Consider the following 19,739-nt stretch of genomic DNA (forward strand, 5'->3'; position numbering starts at 1 on the left):
TCCATGAGGTTGAGGGTGCTGTTTTTCGATGTGTGGGGTGTTGCGAAGGGGCAAGGGTGGTGGTGGTGGTTTGTTGGGCGGCTCGTACAACAGCGTGGGCTACCAATGGTGGTATTGTTCGATGGGTGCCACGGGACGTTACACTGGGTTTCATTTCGGGCTAGGCTCGTCCATGGCAATGGTTGGGAGGCTGGACGGTGGGCTTGTCCGGGTTGAAGTCGATGGTAGCCTCGTAGTCTATGTATGTAAGTCCATCTGTAATCGATGAGGATGATCGAACATCGGGGATTGACTCTATTTCTGTAAACTTGTAAAAAATTGTCTTTCAACTGAGTTTTTGTTAGAATCGACACATTAATCTTCGACATAGCATATAAATTATTCAATATAACCTAAGATGACATGCAGAATTCTTATAAATAGCAAAAAAAACTTGCCTTAGTCCGTCTATGTACCAAAAATTTCTGATGATAAAAGGAATAAACGACAGGCATAGCAAACCTGTTGATTCTTCGCCACTTCACACCATTGGTAGAGGAGATGGTTGGTCTTCGAACATGTTGTAGAAGGTTGAAAGAATGTTCAATATATCTGTCATATATTTAACAGGTGTTCCAGTCTAGGCAACTCTTCATACATATAATAGAGTTGCCCCATCTCTATTATATGTATTAAGACAGTTTCGAAATTTGGTATGCCTCATTTCACTTTGTTTGGTTGATATTTAATGCATAATCGAAAAATACGGAATGAAAGTCAACTCGGACATCTTGAACACCTTTTATATATTTAAATAGATTTCCTTGGAGAAAAAGTTCAATGGGCCCAAACTAAGGCCCAAATAGTTATACGTGAAGCTCAAAACGTACTCAGCAAGCCTTTGCTTTTGGCGCCCATAAAAACCCTGTTCGAAATATATCATTTCCCTCCTTTCCCGTGCCACTACATTGTAATACAATTCTCTCTCTCTCTCTCTCTCTCTCTCTCAGTGGGTGTGGGGGAGGGGTTAGGAAAATAGTAATGGAGCAGCAAAGGAATCAGAAGATGGCACAAGAACAACAACACGGCGAAGTTGAAGAGATACAGCATGGGCCATTCCCTGTTGAACAGCTTCAGGTTTTACCTACCTTACACGTTTCTGCCCATTTGATCCCCAGGTTTTTTTATTTCAGGGTTGCACCAAGAATCATGGGCACGATCCAAGTTTTGGCTTTTTTGAGATTGATATGTTCTACTTGTCGGGGAAAAAAGCAAAGAATTTTACTTTCAGTTCGATCTCTTATAGGCTGGTAGAATGTTGTGTTAGCCTCGAGATTCAATAATCTTTTTCCGTTTTGCATTTGGACATCTTTGTTTCTCGTGATGCGGATATTGGGGGTGTTGCGTCTATTTCAAGTCAATCGAAAATAACAGTATTATCCAATTAAGTTTGGGGTTTTTTCGATTGCCAACCCAATTTTTTAGATTGCCAATGAAAGAATTAGTAGTTTTTGTTTGTTTTTGGCCAATGGGTTTTTTTCTCATCTCTGCCCTGAAATTCTAGGTGTCGTTTAAATCGTTTAGTAATTTTCTTGTGTTGGCTTTTTTTCCTTTTCATATTCAACTCAAGGCGTCGGGCATTGCTTCCATTGATATTAAGAAGCTCAGAGATGCGGGTCTCTGCACTGTCGAATCTGTTGCGTACTCTCCTCGGAAGGATCTCCTGCAAATCAAAGGAATCAGCGAAGCTAAAGTTGACAAGATCGTTGAAGCAGGCACGTCCACGCCACCCAATTTTATGTCTTTTTCTCATCAGTTTCATATTTTCCTTTGCTATCGTCTGTGATATGTTATTTGAGATCACTTTGCTTGGATTTGTTTGTGCCTTCATTTATCACAGCTTCAAAGGTAGTCCCTCTGGGTTTTACTAGTGCTAGCCAACTTCATGCTCAAAGGCTTGAAATTATTCAAATAACATCCGGATCAAGAGAGCTTGACAAGATCTTGGAAGGTCAGCCTTTCAATGATGTGTACCAGATTTTTAGTCATAAACTATTTCTTTAGCTGACTAGCCAAATAATTCTGAGCCACTTGCAAAACAGAAGAGAAAGGGATCATGCTAATTTTGTTCACAAGCATTAAGAGTCTTGATGGTGATATTCCATGTTTGTAGCTTGACATAGCTAGCTAATGACAGGAGGAATCGAGACAGGATCTATTACTGAGTTATATGGTGAGTTCCGTTCTGGAAAGACTCAGCTGTGTCACACGCTCTGTGTCACTTGCCAAGTAAGAGCTTGTCATTATTTTATTACGCACCGCACCTTTGCTTTACATTAGAAAACAGATTCATCAAATATCATAAGAAATAGATGTATTTGTTCTTTTCCTGTTGAGAAATTGAAATATACACTTTTATTTGTAACACTTGTGTAGCACTGCTGATTGATGTGAATATTGATGGTATTACGTTTGCGTTACAGTAAAGGTGTTATGAGTAGATTTCCAAAACTTTACATTGAGTTGCACAGATTTTGGAGCTTGTAATCTGAATATCAGTCCGTTGAGTAGACACAACCATTTGATTATTCAATGGATGCAACTACCATCCGTTACCTAGAATGCCAATATATTCAATTGCACACTAATGCACTCTGATATGTCAGCTTCCATTAGATCAAGGAGGTGGTGAAGGAAAAGCAATGTACATCGATGCAGAGGGCACATTCAGGCCACAGAGACTCTTACAGATAGCAGACAGGTGTCATGCAGTTACCTTGAGATGAATATGCTTCTCTCCCATCTGTCCCATTTATAGCTGATGCTTCTGAGTGCTGCAGATTTGGACTAAATGGTGCTGATGTCTTGGAGAATGTGGCCTATGCTAGAGCATATAACACCGATCATCAGTCGAGGCTTTTGCTTGAAGCAGCTTCAATGATGGTGGAAACAAGGTGTAATCCTGTATTTTGTCTTGACTGTTATCTTTTGTCCTGGAATTCTGAAAATGCTGAAACAAGCTCAACCTTGAACGTGGAAACCTGTTTAGAATGTTATTTGTTTTTCTTAAACAGATCATGAATTTATTATCAGTTTTACAGCTCGGTATTCTAAATAGGTGATATTTGTTCGATTCTGGTTTGTCAGTATTTGTTCAGCTGGCGATGACAAACTTGATCTTTCTTACAACCTATAAAATAATAAAGAATTTTTTATTACATGCTGTAGCTTATTGAATTGTACCATGTAGCTGTTTTTGGTGATTTGCAATTGCAGCTAAGACTAATTGTTCAATGGGTTTGCTTTTATAGGTTTGCTCTTATGATAGTAGACAGTGCTACTGCTCTCTACAGAACAGATTTCTCTGGAAGGGGAGAACTTTCTGCCCGGCAGATGCATCTTGCAAAGTTTCTCCGGAGCCTTCAAAAGTTAGCAGATGAGGTAAAGAATCTTAAATTTTGTTACTTAAGTAACTTAGCATCATTCAACTGATATCTCGGTGAAGAGATCATTTCTAAATGTTTTCTGATTATGGTTATTGTGATAAGCATTTTCACATCTTGAACTTTGGCAATTATCATTCATTACTGTTTACATTCATTACTGTTTACCATTGACATGGTCAAGCAAATCATAGCCAATAAGGAGTGCTTTGAATTGAGCACGCCATTGAGGGAAAGTGGAGGGTGTTAACTTTTCATTGATTTGGGCAGTGATTGAGGGTAATAAGTTGTTTATCAGTGCCGGAGGAGGGATGAGTGTTTAGTGGGAGGTGATCTGAGGAAGATGACATAGTTGGGATCGTATGCTCTTGTGAGAATGGCTCTGATACCATATAGAGGAAATAACACTGCTTTTTTTTCAATGAATATTTTCCCACACTTTATTGATGTAATAAGAGCTGACTTATATACACAGCTAGGAAAAACTATTTACGGCAATGTACATCAATTAGGCTAAAACTATGCAGCAGTTACAAAAATATACAAAATTGATTTTGAATGATCTTGCTTGATTGTAAGCTAGATGTGCTCTGTTTTGTCTTGGCCTTGATTCTTGCAATCTGTCTTTATACATGGTTGTAGTTTGGTGTGGCTGTTGTTATCACAAACCAAGTGGTTGCACAAGTGGATGGTTCAGCACTCTTTGCTGGGCCTCAAATCAAGCCTATTGGTGGTAACATTATGGCGCATGCTTCCACAACAAGGTCCGTAAAACAAAATTTTATTCTTCACGACATTCCCCCAAAAATAAAAGTTGTTCCTTGTTTGAATGTGACTAATGTCTATGGCAATTTCATGCTTTTACGACAGGCTTGCTCTGCGGAAGGGAAGAGCAGAGGAGCGCATCTGTAAAGTAATAAGCTCTCCTTGTTTGGCCGAAGCTGAAGCACGGTTTCAGATTTCTGCAGAAGGTGTAACTGATGTCAAGGACTGATCCATTTCAGCCCACCATTTTCCAGTACTTTTACACAAGGTCCTGTTGATCACTTGTCCTTGTATTTTTCAATGTTTTCTGCAACTGAGTGATATCTTTGTAATTTTGTTGACAGTAAGGGGCTTCCAATGAAGCATTTTTGGGTCCATTTTTTTTCTCTATATTCTGTTTTTGTTCATGTTTTGTGTAGTAGTATCAAGGAAAAGGATTTGTCATGGATTTCTACAACATTTTACGAATCTAATACATTTTACGAGTCTAATATTTGCAATATCTCCTCATATGGTAATTGGTAGGCAATCCAAGAGACAAACAAAGTCCAAGTAATATTGAATATTGAGCCTTGAGACAACACTTGATTAAGAGAGCCAAAGAATGTTGTGGTTATGGCGTAAAATTTTAGTTAGCTTCTTAATCCAAGTTTTGTGACACAAAAAACATGCTTCACTACATCAAAAGACAATGCTACCATTAAGATAAGCAAGTACTAATCTTAGACTGCCATCTCTATTACTTAAATTATCACAAAACACTAGTGAATACAACCTAAAACCACAAAATCAAGTAACCTAATCAAACAAACTGAAGTACGATAAATAAACACCAAAAACAGGAATACACACGAGATCTCATAACACTAGAAAAATAGCCCCTCAAGTTCATGCCCGATATACATAAAATGGAACTACTGCATTTGTTATTGTTCGTATAAATATTTCGGTTGCACTGGGATGTTTGGAAATAATTTTCATTACATTTCATTTTATCTTATCTTATTTCATCTCATCTCATTATAAAGACAAGGGACGATAAAAGGCCTCATTTAGGGATTCTGAATATCCCCTATTATTTTAAAATGATTGTAAATATTATTTCTCGAGAAATTCTACAAAAAATATAATCATTGTAAAAATATAATTTTTCTTATATTGATTAGATAGAGGTGTGTGGTGTAAGACTTCCATGTAGAATTTTTCTTATTTATCAGATGTAATCATCGTGAAATATAATTTTCCTCAATTGCGGATTTTTTTCTCTGCCCGCGTCTGATTCCCCCAAAATCTTTCCCACGTGGTTTCAGAAAAAGCATAAATGAACCAACTTGTCGAAATCCAGGAGAAACTGCCTTTCAAAAAGTTGCAGAAACTGAAAAATATGTGTATGTCTGTGAAGAGCATTCCGGCAAAGAAGCAACCCAGACAAAGCAAAGGTGCTCATCTTTGTGATATAACATTATAGGAAGCTGCTCTCCTCTGCATTTTCAAGACATATTTCTAGCCAGATTCTCCTGTATTCCTTAAGCAATAGCTTTATCAATAGTACAGGGGGAGAGATTCGCACGAGCGTGGGTGAAGGCAACCAGACCTTCGGACGGGGGGAAGATTCAGAGGGGAGCCAGACTGGGGGGAAAATAAATAAATATCTATGCTAGCAATCTGGTGTGCGGTATCAAGGCTTGGGTATAGATGAAATTGGGTGTCCACTGTCTTGTGTGTATTTCAAATGCATACACCCACAAATTATACGACCAATAGTTAAGCGAAAGGGAAGATGAAGAAATAATTTTGGTGTCGTTTGAAATTCTAGTTTCATAAAATTATGAACACCAAACAGATTGGGGTCATTATCACGCCACCACGAGTTTAGATGCCCGGATTGCAATAAAAGCGTGCATACACAATCCCTTCAACCTATGGTATCATTTGGATTTATAAGCACAGCCATTGCATCGGTTAATACCTAAAATATGGACTAAGTCGTGGGGGAAACAAGCTCGTAACGAGTTCCTTCAAGTATAAAATGACTCACCGAGGTGTTAAAGGTAGTAAAGTTTTTCCAAAGATCAATGTAGCTAAAAAATTAAGTTTATTTTCGTTACTAATAAAATAAAATTGTGTTTCACTCGTCATCTGTGCCCGAACCTTCTGAGCTCGAGCCTCCTTTATGCACGGTGCCATTGGCAGCAGGGCCTTTCTTTTTAGCATCTTGTCCATCCACCTCGTCTTCACTGTACTCACTCTCGTAATCGTCATATTCCTCTTCTTCATTCTCCTCTTCCTCTTCAACTCCATCCTCTGTGATCGGCCCCTCTTCTGTGACAAGGCCACCTCGGGTGCCAACCCTAGTCCGTTTCAAAATCTTCACTTTGAAATTAGTCTTTCTGTCACAGCCTATCCATGTGTCACACAAGCAGTAACAAGTCAAATTGTAATTACCCTCTGATGGGGCTTGGAACTTGCCCATCACTTGTCTAGACCCAGCCTTCACCTTCTCAACTGCCTCTCTTACTGCCACACTGGTCTCCTTTACACTTGCTCCTGATCCTTCCATTGAGTCCTCAATTGACTTTGAAACGGCAGCTATAGCTGCAGCTTCATCCATAAAACTAACCTTCTGGGAAAACCACACGTTATTTGAAACAGGGTCTGCAAGCAAAAACCAGAAGTTCTCTTCCTTGTGAAATGGGTAATTAGGGGCATGGGGAAGGGCACCTATCAGGCCATTAACACGTTTGAGTGTTACCCAAGCTTGGACCGTGACAATGTCACCCTCTTGTATACCCTCTTCACCTTCAGTCTCACATGCAACTTCAATTGTTATAGAAGGCATCATTTCCAGCACCATCTCAACATCTTGTACATTGTCAGGCGAGAATCCAGCTATCTGAGCAAGCAGCTCAGCACGTTCGGGCAAACTCATGTCCCGAAGCTCCTGAAACGTTCTTACCTTCTGCAAATGAAGAATAAAAAAGCTTTTAAAATATATCCACAGAAGATAAACATGGGGAGTGAGTCTTTTTCAGGGTGGGAAGGGGAGGGAGAAGGGGAAACACAGGATGTATTCATCACTCAAACAAACAATAAGTTAAATGCCCCATTTTGATCATTATCAGGATTCTATGTCATGCAAAATCCATTCCAAAACTTCATCAGATTTGTATTTTGGGATTAGAAAACTTATAGGAGTTCAAATACAAGATAAGAAGAAAATATACGGATATACAAACTACAAGGTAAACAAGGGCAGCCATCATATAAAGTTGTGGTTCTTCCATCGAAAGCTACACAGGCAGGTTAACTACTCTAACTCAACTTGATACTCAAGAGAGGGATTTTATCTGCTTACTTTGCGTGCCATCTTTTTTATAACAGCCTCGCTGAAATGTGGCAACTGCAGAAAGGGTGCAATGCCTTCAGCAGATCCACCGGTTGCCTTCTTTGCACTGAGAGGAACAGCCTGCATCATGTCAAACAATATAAGGAATCCTACTGTGAGTAATGAACAAGGAAAAGATAAAAATAAGTGTTTCCCATTCATCAAAGGGTATCCATCATTTTTTTGTTGCAAAGCACTTTTGTTTAGTTATTACGTTTGTTTTACTAATCAAACAAAGTTTAGTTAAATACTTGGGACGCACAAACCCCCTCAAACTACTACCCAATTTACAGTCACCATCAAATTATCACCTTCAGCAATCATTCCCCGAATCCCCCGAACTACCAAAAAAATTTCAAAGTACCCCTTTCTCCCTTTAAAAAGATAAACTTACCTGTAAAACTCTTAAAAAGGACAAAATAACCTATTAAGTCAAAAAATATTTTTTTATAAATATTCTTTAAGAATAAAAGAAGTAATTGCAATAAATATTTTTGAAATATTAAAATAGAATTTAAGAAAAAAGTAAATATTATTTTTCATGTTGTATGATCAAAAAAATGTTCTTTTTTCCTTTTTTTTTTTTTTTTTTTTTTTTTTTTTTTTTTTTTTGCAAAATATGATTCATTTTTTTTACTTTTTTTTCTTTTTCGTCTTCATTTTTTTACTTTTTTATTTTTTGTCTTCCCCTTTTTTTTTAATTTCTAATTTCTAATTTTTTTTATCAAGGATATTTATATCAAAGCTCTTAAAGAAGTAGGTTACAATCTTTTTGTCGGTTGAGGGGGGTGTCACCAAAATTGATAATTTGGGAGTCTTAGCAGATTGGATTTGAGTGTTTGTGTATTTTCCTGAAAATGAAGGTAGGTATCCATGCGGCAAAAGCTTTGCCAAGCAATAACTAGATAAAAATATAACGGAACTTGCTGATATTTCAGTACCTGACTGGAAAATAACGCAAGTACAGTCAAATGTTACAGGGAATGTAGACTGCAAACATGTAAAAATCAGAGCATATTCAGGTCTGCTACAAACTTAGGAGCAAAGTTCAACAAGTTTCTACTAGGAACTCAGAAGGTATTATTTTCCACTCAATATATTGAAATTCTTCAAAACTAATTTGGAATGACACTATGGAATTAAGTGGGCCCTATAGTGGAAGAAACACCATCCATGCTTTGACAGAGAGATGCTGACAAGCTTTAAACATAAAAGAATAACTTTCGATGTTTGGAGACGTAGTTTATAAGATGCTAGCTACTAGCTTCTACATAATACAAAAGCTACGAAAGTTGCATCCAATCCTCCCAAAAATTCCAGATAGCTTTGGAATGTGTCATAAAAATTAAAACAATGTCCTCAACAGACATCTCACCTGAATGATGCATTGTGAAAGCTCAACTACACCAATTGCAGGCCTCAGCCATCCATGCCCCTGAGCAGTGCGTGGTATAACTGCCATCTGCAGAGATAAGGAATTGACCATAGTCTAACTGTCACTTTATAGCAATGGAATATGAACTGTCAAAGAGAAAAGTAGCATATTGGTTACACCAACAAAGTAATCTGAATCTCAAATGAAGGATCCTATGCCAAACCTGTAAGAGTGATACTTGCAAGCTTTGTCTATCATTAAAAACTGCATATTCTAATTCAATCACTCATAGTTTTTCTCTGTTACATTTCTTATGTTTATATTTTAATATCCCCTGCCTCAACTATAATATAATTGCCTTCAAATGTAAAAGTTAACATATTTCAAATATGTCCATAATACTCCCATCTACGCTATAACACCAAACAGGTTAATCAATCTGAAGCCTAGCTTTACCTGCTAAGTAGCTAATGTGGGATTTAACACCCATAACTACTTTTATAACTTGCCAACTATATGTGGATTATCATACTGAAGGTGCTAGCCACATCTATGCTAGAAGTAGCTAATGTGGGATTTAACACCCATAACTACTTTTATAACTTGTCAACTGTATGTGGATTATTCATACTGCCAACATGGGGCTGAGGTGTTACAAACTTTCCATGGCTACTTCTGTATTATAGCCTGCTTGGGAGCTAGGTGTAGTCATAGAAAAAAAATAACAATAATAATAAAACAAAAAAAAAAGAGAAAAAAAATGGAAGTTTAGGTGCATCACCAGCTCCCCCCGAAAAACAATTCTGTCGGCAACATGGCCTTCCCCCTTATAACTCAAAGCCAACCCCTTTCCTATTTTCTTCAATCTACACAAATTTTCCCCTCCCCATTTTCACACACCACAAAACGGCAGAGAGAGGTGGGGGGAAGCAATCGAGGAGTGAGTGAGACAAGAGGAAGAAGAAAAAGAGTAACTTTTAGTGAAGATTAACTTTAGTAATTTTAAAAAACAAAAGTTGTGAATTAAGGAAAAACACCAATTAACAAAGGAAAAAAAATCAACCAATGCCCAAGGTGTTAAAAATAAAATTGATGGAGAATAAGGAAATTGATGGTGAACGAGGTAAGAAAATGAATTCCAAAATGGGGTTAAATTTGCTTGCATAATACGGTGTGATTAGATGGATTTTTTAATGAATTGTAGACATATATCACAATAAATTTCTATTAAATGAATATTTTTAGTATGCATAAATTGTAGAGTTCTACTAATCGAATAATATGAATCAAATAGGCATTTTTCAGAAGGAGATTTTGGTCAAACACTCTCTGCGCTATGGGATACTTAGGTTTAAGACCTTGTACATTTTTTTAAGTAACCCTTGTGGTCTGAGTATAGCAGAAAGAGGACCTTCCATTAACTTTTCCATCATATTTTCATTTGTTTTTTTAAATAAAATTGAAACATGACAGCATGTGATTCGGCCACATGTATTATGTTAACATTGGTGGACCAAAATTTTCTTTTAATTGTTTAGTTTTATATTTCAGTAAATAGCTATTAAATGGCAATTTTTAGTATGCATGAAACGATGAGTTTTATTAATATGATGTATTGAAACTAAACTAATATATAGTACCCAGGAAAGGATAGTTTTATTATATGATAAATTGCAACTGAATGGATATTTTGGTATATTATATTTTTTGAGCAGATAAAATGATTATGAAATAATGCAACCTATAAAAAAATGATTATGATACAATTCTATTTTCTTGTAATGATAACTATGTTCCACTATTGCGTTTGAGTTTATTATTGTTATGTTGAAAGTGAAACAACGTCCTTAAAGAATTTTATCTTCATGGATTAAAACAAGGCTCTTATCATTTGAATTCTCACTTTTGCTGTTTACTTAATGGGCCAAAGACTCATTTCCCATCTATACAATTTTTATTTTATAAAGGACGCTGACATAGAGGACAAGAAGCTAAAATAAAGTGTAGGCACACTCTTGAGGGCTTGCGTAGTGGGCTTTTGGATCCACTAGATACGATTGAGTGATATATGCTCTACCTATATGATCAAAGGGATATTTATTTTGCCATTTTTTTTTATAAGTACATTATTTGGTTCTTTACCAAGAAAACAGTATTTTGCCATTTGAATTTATGTCTGTACTAGAATTATAGTTATGAACTAGACCTGGCCTATACAGCAAGAATTGATCATGTGACCTTAAGTTATGAAATCGTGTTTATGTTACAGTACTCTGGTAATATCGAGAGTGAATATGCTTCCAAACAAAATATCTGTAGCAAATTCCATTGCTTATATTACTTTGAGGTAGAATAATAGTGCCTTTATGTTACTAAATATTGCTTGATCAATTGTGGGAATTACACTAGCTCAATACTTTGTCTAAAACACGTGGGTGATTACAGCCTGTAACTAACATAAGTTTCCAGAACTAGTAACTTCCTACATCCTTTTATGAAGACTCTATAACTCTTCTATATGGTTTTTGATGAGGACATCTCCTATTAATGTTTTATCTATTTTATTAATGTCTTATCTATTTTGTTTAGGGTTTGTATTACCCTACTATTTAAGGACATCTTCTATTATTGTTATTTTATTAATGTGTTATTTGTTTTATTTAGGGTTGTATTGCCCTACTATTTATAGGATGAATCCCACTGAGCATGCTGAGCTCCAAAGGCAAGTTGGTGAACTTCTTCACAAAGGCTTTATCCGTGAGAGTTTAAGTCCTTGTGCAGTCCCTGCCCTTTTGACTCCTAAGAAAAATGGTTCTTGGAGGATGTGCATTGACAGTCGTGCCATTAATAGAATCATAGTGAAATATCGATTTCTCATCCCTAGGCTTGATTATATGTCGGATATGATGGTTGGTGCCACAATATTTTCTAAGATTGATTTAAAGAGTGGGTATCACCAAATTAGGATTCTCCAGGGTGATGAGTGGAAAACTGCTTTCAAAACAAAGGATGGTCTTTATGAGTGGTTAGTCATGCCATTTGGACTAACCAATACCCCAAGTACTTTTATGAGAGTGATGACACAAGCTCTTCGGCCTTTCATGGGTAAGTTCATCGTCGTCTACTTTGATGACATTCGTTTATAGTAAGACTAAGGAACAACATCTAGATCATCTCAAATAGGTTTGTTCCACCCTTCGTGAAACAAATCTGTATGCTAATGTGAAGAAATGTTCTTTCTTCACCGATTGAGTTGTCTTCCTAGGATTCATTGTGTCTTCTACTGGAGTATCTGCTGACTCCACAAAGGTTCAGGCCATTGTTGGTTGGCCTAAGCCCAAGACTATACATGACGCCAGAAGTTTTCATAGTCTGACTACCTTTTATCATCGTTTTATTAAGGGGTTTAGCACAATCATGGCTCGTATCAAGGAGTACATGAAGAGGGGAGAATTTCAGTGGACATCAAAAGTGGCTAAGTGGTCAGGGAGGTCTTAAGGGAAGACATCTCGAAACTCCTGAAAAAATGATTGGGCCTCATCAAGGGCCACTATTGGAGACTCCAATGGAACCTCCATAACAACCACAGCAAACACAACAGAAGCACCCACGAGTGCACGCTCAAACTCCTTAGAGTTAATGATATTTAGCCCTTTTCGTTCTACAATTTTCTTTGTTTGCCGTGAGCCAACAGGTTTTGGGGGTAAAGGGTTAAGATAAATCTTCTTTCCATTAAACACAAAGGAACATGAAGTGGAGCGACCATGGATGGTCACATCTAAGTCAAATAATCAAGGCCTGCCAAGAATGACATGACCGACATCCATAGGAATGATGTCACACCATATACGATCCTTATATTTTAGGAACTGGATAGGCACCAGAAAACGCTCTTTCACAGTTATGGAAGAAGTATCAACCCAAGAGACACTATACAGCTGAGAGTGAGGCACTGGTTGCAACCTAAGCCAGGACACAGTAGCCACAGAAACCACATTAATGCAACTCCCACTATCCACAATGATTTTACAACCCTTATCATTGATTTTGATATAAGTATGAAAGATGGCATGACAACACCAATCATCAGCACCTTTGGGTTGAGTATGGGTACAACGTACAACACTTAATCGGGGTGTGTCGGGAGCAAGGGGCACAGAACCTAGATCCACAGGAAGGGTTCGGATACAACCTAAGAAGGTATCCTCATCATCACCTAAATCATCAAACTCCTCAAACTTAGGCTCATAGACTTGATCTTCTAACGGTTCATCAACTATACCCTCATGTTCCTCAATGACTAGGGTTTGATTAGGACAATTGGAAGAAATGTCGCCAAAACCCTTACATTTGAAGCACTGCAAGCGGGAGGAAGTCCTGGAAATTTCAGGACCTTTACCCTTATTTTCTCATGCGGGGGAACATTAGATGGTGGAAGCCCTAAGAGAGACTTAGGGGAAAGAGTGGGCGCTGGGGTGATGGGAGAGCGGTTGTCACCATGCCTTCCATACAGAGTCCTCATAACCGACTCATAGTCTCAGACTAAAGAGTAAGCGTGATCAAGTGTAGCAACACCCCGAAGGACAAGCTCGCGCCTAAGAGGACATCTCCTATTAATGTTTTATCTATTTTATTAATGTCTTATCTATTTTGTTTAGGGTTTGTATTACCCTACTATTTAAGGACATCTTCTATTATTGTTATTTTATTAATGTGTTATTTGTTTTATTTAGGGTTGTATTGCCCTACTATTTAAGGACTTGTAAGAAACATTGGAACGGTAGGTTTTGAATTAAGAGTTGAGCGCCACAGCCGCCTCCTTCCTACTGCACTCTTTGCTTTCTTCTTCTTCCTTTCTTCTCTTATGATTCCTTTTCTTCTCTATTTCCTATTACTCTGCTTCTATCTCTTGTTCTCACTTCTATCCTACATCAGTTTTCATAGCCAAACCCTCAACACCTTACAAAAAAGAACCCACTGAACAAAGAAAAAATATATTAAAAATGACATTCTATATTTTGTTAAACCAATTACAACTGGAGAAACCTGCTGATTAGTTGTTAAAAATATAAACAATAAATGACAAGCCACTTTACATTCTGTTCTATTACGTTTTGTGAAACTATGGGATACTCAACAAAAGATTGCGTGAAAATATTCAGAGTGCTTTTGAGAACTGAAATCTACATAATCGCCCTAAAAAACTCCATTGTTCACACATTTATTTTTCCATTATTCACACATTTATAGCTTAAACAGAACTTATATTTTGAGGGAAAAAATAGAACTCCTCATCAATGAAAAAATAAACAACAATTTTGAGAACATGACACTTGACTTCCTTTCTACTTTAGACAACCAATTCAAACAAAGAAACATTCCAACAGATTCAATCATTAACAGGCAACAGGACAGACGTACGGGAGATATCAGTGTTAAATGCAATCAGCAGTACTTATAAAAAAATGCAATTAGCAGTGGTCTTATAAATCTCGAAAAGTGTAACAGAGGAAATAGATATAACCTTCATTAATTCTTCGAGAAGGCGAGGCGCAAGTTCTAGCACCCGTCTAAAATCACCTTGCAACGATGGAGGCAAGGTTGCTGATTCACGAGTTAATTGAGCCTGAATTAGCAATTCTGTCTGAATAGAAAAGAAAGAAGATACAATCATACAAGAATTACAAAAATCCATTAAAACACAATTTAATTGGTTAATACAGCAAAATCTTGCCCCAGAAAGTACCTTAACTAGTGATGGAAGCTGCTTCCAAAACTTTGCCTGCTCTTGCTTAATGTTTTTAAGGTCCAGATTCAACTCACTCCTGACCAACATAAAAACCTTCTGGAGGGGCTCATCATCAGTCCTACGAACTGGAATTTCCATATATTCAGCAGCCTTTATAAATACATCCATGACTTTGCTGTGAAATAAAGAGTTGATATTAGAATGACAGAAAACCAAAACAAAGATTACAGGTTAATATGCAGCAGATTCAGCAATATGTATGAATAAGAGGAAAGAAAAATACAGGCATCACCAATGCTTCCAATTAATCATTTTAGTGTCATATTTTGGTTGCTTAGAACATCAATGAGCCACTTAAACTCTTTGTACTAAGCATATCAGTAATATTTACAAGGTAATGCCAATCAGAGTATACTTTTGGTTTAGTTGGAAGAAAGGTGTCATCTTCCAAATCTTAAGAAACATTTATTGTGTTTGTGTGTGCACGCGCATGTGGAGTATATGTTACTCACCCAATTCTTTTTTCTTTTTCTTTTTTGATGAAGAGGAATCCCAGACCGTGCAAATGCAACATGTCTTTAACCCAGTTAAACCCCAAACCCGTGTAATGCGTCCCCATCACACGAACTAGGTAAATGATTGACTTTTCACCAATGGGATGTAGCCCCTAGAAAATGTTTGTGCCCAAGGGTCTGAAACTTAGACCTAGAGGGAACATACCACCAATACCAAGGCCCCTAGGGGTTAAAACAAAAGATGTTTAAGCTTTAAAAAACTCACCCAGTTCTAGCATCCTATTGCAAGCATGCCTAGATCTTTTACCTAATAATGTACAGGAAAATCATATCCATATGCAGATAGCATTCATTCTGACAGATGTACCCCAAATGGACTTCACCGGAAATAAATATTAAGATTGTAAACAAAATAAATCAACTAACTATTAAAACATGTACCTTGGAGCCAAAGAAGGTTTCATCAAGTAATAATATGCTGACAGTGTTTGATGCATCACATAATTTCCCGTATATTTTGAAGACCTCGAGAGATAAACAACAGCTATCACTAAAGGTAAAAGAATACAGACACCAACAATCCAAAGTAGAAGTATTCCACCAGATGCCCCATCAATATCTAGCAAGAACTGAGGGAGAGCTATGCCCATTTGAAAACCCTGCTCCAACAAAAATTCACATATAGTTTTAAAACTTGACCACTTCTATTTTAGTACAATTAGACAAACAATAAAGGGCAAAACATTAGAGCTGGATGGAAGATTCTCCAAGTTTTTCAGATTCACAATTGGAAGAGGTAATAGCGTTTATTTTTGGCATGATGTCTAGTGTGGTGCAAGGGCTCTAAAGCAGGTGTTTCCCAAACTCTACCAAATTTCTTGTGACAGAGGCTGCTGTGGCAGATTTAGGCCTTGTTTGGATACAAAGATGGTTTCATCTTATCTCATCATTACAACTTTCCCAAATTTCCATACAAAATATAATAAACAATTCAACTTTTTCAAATTCCAAAACAATAATAATATTAAAAAATAATATTCTAACAATATTTTATTCAACTCATCAAAAACCATCTCATCTCATCTCACTATCCAAACGAGTCCTTAGTGGTATTATCTAATGGTGTTATCCATTGGAATGTAAGTTTCTCGAGAGCGGCTTACGATTGGGAGTTGAATATCTTTGCTGATTTCTTTGACTCGTGATATGCAATGTCGATGGGCAATGAGATGGAGGATAGGATGATTTGGTATCCAAGTGGAAATAAAAGATTCCCAGTGCGCTCCTTCTATACGACTCTCTTAGGTTTTTCCAATGATCATAGTCTTCCTAGGAAGGCTATTTGGAAGTGCAAGGTACCTTCTAAGATTGGTTTATTTGTATGGACTGAATCTCTTGGGCGGATTCTCACTTCAAATAATCTGAGAAAACATGGTCTCATCATCTTAGATTGGTGCTTTACGTGCAAGAAAGATGGGGAATCAGTGGATCATCTTTTGTTACATTGCGAGGTGGCCCAGTGTTTATGGAATGAGATCTTTAATCAGACCGGGGTGGCTTGGGTTATGCCTGGAAGAGTTAGGGATATTCTGAGGTGTTGGACTAGAATTAGGGAGAATGCCCACATCGCTGTTGTGTGGAGAATGATCCCTCATTGCATTATGTGATGCTTGTGGTTGGAGAGAAACAAGAGGTGCTATGAAGACGTGGAGCGTTCTTTGGATGAACTGAAGCGATTTTTTTGCAATACTTTACTTTCTTGGGCTTCGGCCATTATTGTAATACAGACAATCTTTTTTTTTTTTTTTTTTGACAATCTTCATGACTTGCTTGTATCTCTCACTAGTACTTGGATGTAATTAGGCATGTTCGTTGTATACTACCAGTGTACTTAGGCGATGCCTTTTTATCAACAAGACTTTACTTTAACTTATAAAAAAAAAAAGGGGAATCACATGCAATTCACAAAAAGGTAAAGATATTATTACCTGCCTGCCATCCGGATGGCCATATTTCTCAAAATTCTCACGTGATATTGGATCTGTCAGAGCTTGATAAGCCTTTGATATAGACTCCACAAAATACTTGTTGGCCTCTAAAACAAAAAAAACAAAAAAAAATATACTATTAGCATGCATGGGAATTGAACTGAGCCATCTTTCTCAATGGTACAAAGGTCTGAAAATATAAACCGAAGAACTAAAAAGCCTTCAACCTGGATCTGGGTTTTTATCAGGATGGTATTGAATAGATAGTCTTCTATATGCTTTCTTTATTTCTGAATCGGAAGCTCCAGGTTCTAATCCAAGAATACTGAAAGGCTCAAAAACTTGAATCTGAGCACAAACTCACCAAAAAAAGAATTTCAAGGTGAGGTAACATTCAAGCATCAAAGCATGTGGCTACAAAATCCTATACAAAATCAACAATCATGAAAAATAGCAAGGAACTCAATAAGTTATAACACTACACGGAAGTCGTACAGCCACGTTTTAAACGAATGCTCAGATTTTGAAAACTGATGCTCAAGTTTTAATTAAAATAATTACCTCGCGGTTCATATTTTTAATGTAATAAACCAGGACAATCATGACAACCCAAAGCAGTATCAGAGTCAAATTACTACAAGTCGAGAAGTTTGAAATCTGCAAGATAGGCAGTATCGACACGATGGTTAGATCAAATAACATGACTAGTCATGTGATAAAAAATTGAGGATACATCTAAGGGAAGATGAAGCAACTCACGCGCTTAAATATAGATTTGCGGTACTTTCCCGAACGAGAGCATTCGGAGCAGTAGCAGTGGCAGTGTATACTCTTTGCTTTCTTTGAGGCGGCTCGGCATAACTTCATAATTGTATATGGCACCAATGGCAGGGCCATTATTGTCAGAATAAAAATTGGAAACAAAGCGCTATTCTCCTCTGAAGCAGCCATTGAGACCTTCTATCTAAAACAACTTGTATATAGTTGTTATGCCTGCCTGAATGAATCTGATTAAAAAAAGCCAGTCATTGATAGTCAAGGAGCTCTAACCAATACTTTCAATTAATGATAAATCTCTTCTACTTCCTGTCCTTTGACAAAGCTCAACAGTAGAATTTGTTGACCTGGATGGAGTTTAAAAACTCAGCTTTTCACCCGAAGAATCACACCAGCAAATACAAAGTTCAAGGTGTTCCATTACAACACTCCATGTCCTCACTATTAATATAAACCAAACAGCAGGAAAAATGTGCATAGTAGAATACCAATTTAAATTGTGTTTCCTTACCCCAAAATAAAACATAAAATTCAGGACTTCCTTTTGATTTTCATCAAATTTTCAGTAGCCAAAATATATTTTGAGCAAACGAGTACCATTGTGAATGCATGGAAGAACCAACAAGACAAAACACTCCTCTCGATTCATCCTATCACAACAAACAAGCGAATCTCAGATCCCTCTCTACCATTTCCTCCATTTTCTCAGAAACCAAACACCAGGCAATGCACCGACCGCCCCCACCCCCTAAAAAGAAAAGCAACCCGACAACTAACATATACCATAAGCTAGTTAATATACATGAGGCCTAAATACAAATAAGCCTTTTGAACAATCCCCAAATGATTCACATCCAGGAGCTACCGCGTAACCTCAATGAGCTATACGAGCTCATATACATAAACATATGCATACAAGAACCCTAATAAGACTAACCAGTTCCTCTTTTTCCAAGCAGAAACCTAACCTGTTCAATAGGTGATAAAAATTTGAAACCTTAGAGCTTGATCGCTGAGCTCAAAGTCGCACTGGATTTAAAATCCTGTGCAACAAACAAGAAATTCAAGTACTAAACCAAAAAGGATCCAAGCAGGAATGAAACACAAAAGACGGGGTACCAAAGAGAGAGAGAGAGAGAGAGAGAGATTGGAAGCCTAATCCTATAAAATTTGGGATGGCCAAGCAAAGGGCTATAGAAGCAGTAGAGCAATAATAGAAAGGGGTTGATTAGGGTTAGCTTTTGAGAGATTTCGGATTTAGAGAGAAAACCTGAGAGAAAATCGGAGGAGATCGGAGGAGGAGGTGGGGGATCGCGAAGGGTGTCCTCGGAGAGTTGCAGCTATGTTGTCGAGCTCGAAATCCTTTTGGTTTTGACTGCTAAATCTTAAGCCGACATTACAAAAGAAAAAGTTAATTAGCCAAGAGGCCGCTGATTCGAACTCCATCTTTAAAATAAATAAAAATAAAAATAAAAACAATAATAATTAGTATTTTCACCTTTTATAACTATAATCAATATCTCACTACAGAGGATAAATACAAGTAAGTACCACTGTGTTAAATATATATTATCTAAAATTTTAATAACTTCAACTCAAAAAATCATCAAATTATAGTCTATAAGAATACATATTGTTAAATGGAGAATAAATAAAACATTCATACATAGGTATGAAACAATATTTTTATTTATGTTCTATATTTATATTTAATATGCATACAACAAATATTTTTAAAATATCAAAATGGGCTTGGGAAGACA

The 19,739-nt window shown here is 37.0% G+C and overlaps 2 protein-coding genes across 3 annotated transcripts; one reads left to right on the top strand and one right to left on the bottom strand.

Moving 5' to 3' along the window:
- The first annotated feature begins 932 nt into the window (after positions 1-932).
- On the top strand, positions 933-4,678 carry LOC108999396 (DNA repair protein RAD51 homolog). Its single transcript, XM_018976292.2, has 9 exons — positions 933-1,116; positions 1,610-1,754; positions 1,880-1,990; positions 2,177-2,268; positions 2,646-2,740; positions 2,820-2,933; positions 3,291-3,420; positions 4,065-4,186; positions 4,293-4,678. The coding sequence occupies exons 1-9, from the start codon at positions 1,021-1,023 to the stop codon at positions 4,414-4,416; spliced, it is 1,029 nt and encodes a 342-aa protein (XP_018831837.1). The 5' UTR covers positions 933-1,020; the 3' UTR covers positions 4,417-4,678.
- A 1,467-nt stretch (positions 4,679-6,145) lies between these two features.
- Positions 6,146-19,403, bottom strand: LOC109011536 (dnaJ protein ERDJ2A). 2 transcript variants are annotated; one of them, XM_018992785.2, is made up of 12 exons: positions 19,247-19,389; positions 18,945-19,019; positions 17,959-18,206; positions 17,761-17,856; positions 17,427-17,547; positions 17,200-17,306; positions 15,653-15,870; positions 14,694-14,871; positions 14,472-14,591; positions 8,948-9,034; positions 7,543-7,653; positions 6,146-7,146 (listed from the first exon to the last, which is right to left on the bottom strand). In XM_018992785.2, exons 3-12 carry the CDS (start codon positions 18,148-18,150, stop codon positions 6,316-6,318), a joined length of 2,061 nt encoding a protein of 686 aa, XP_018848330.2. In that variant the 5' UTR covers positions 18,151-18,206; positions 18,945-19,019; positions 19,247-19,389; the 3' UTR covers positions 6,146-6,315. The 2 variants fall into 2 exon arrangements, with proteins under 2 accessions (XP_018848330.2, XP_018848331.2); XM_018992786.2 differs by lacking the exon at positions 18,945-19,019 and having other exon boundaries at positions 19,247-19,403.
- Positions 19,404-19,739: the final 336 nt, after the last annotated feature.

This window comes from Juglans regia, chromosome 1 (assembly GCF_001411555.2).
Source record: "Juglans regia cultivar Chandler chromosome 1, Walnut 2.0, whole genome shotgun sequence".
Classification (NCBI taxonomy): Eukaryota; Viridiplantae; Streptophyta; class Magnoliopsida; order Fagales; family Juglandaceae; genus Juglans; species Juglans regia.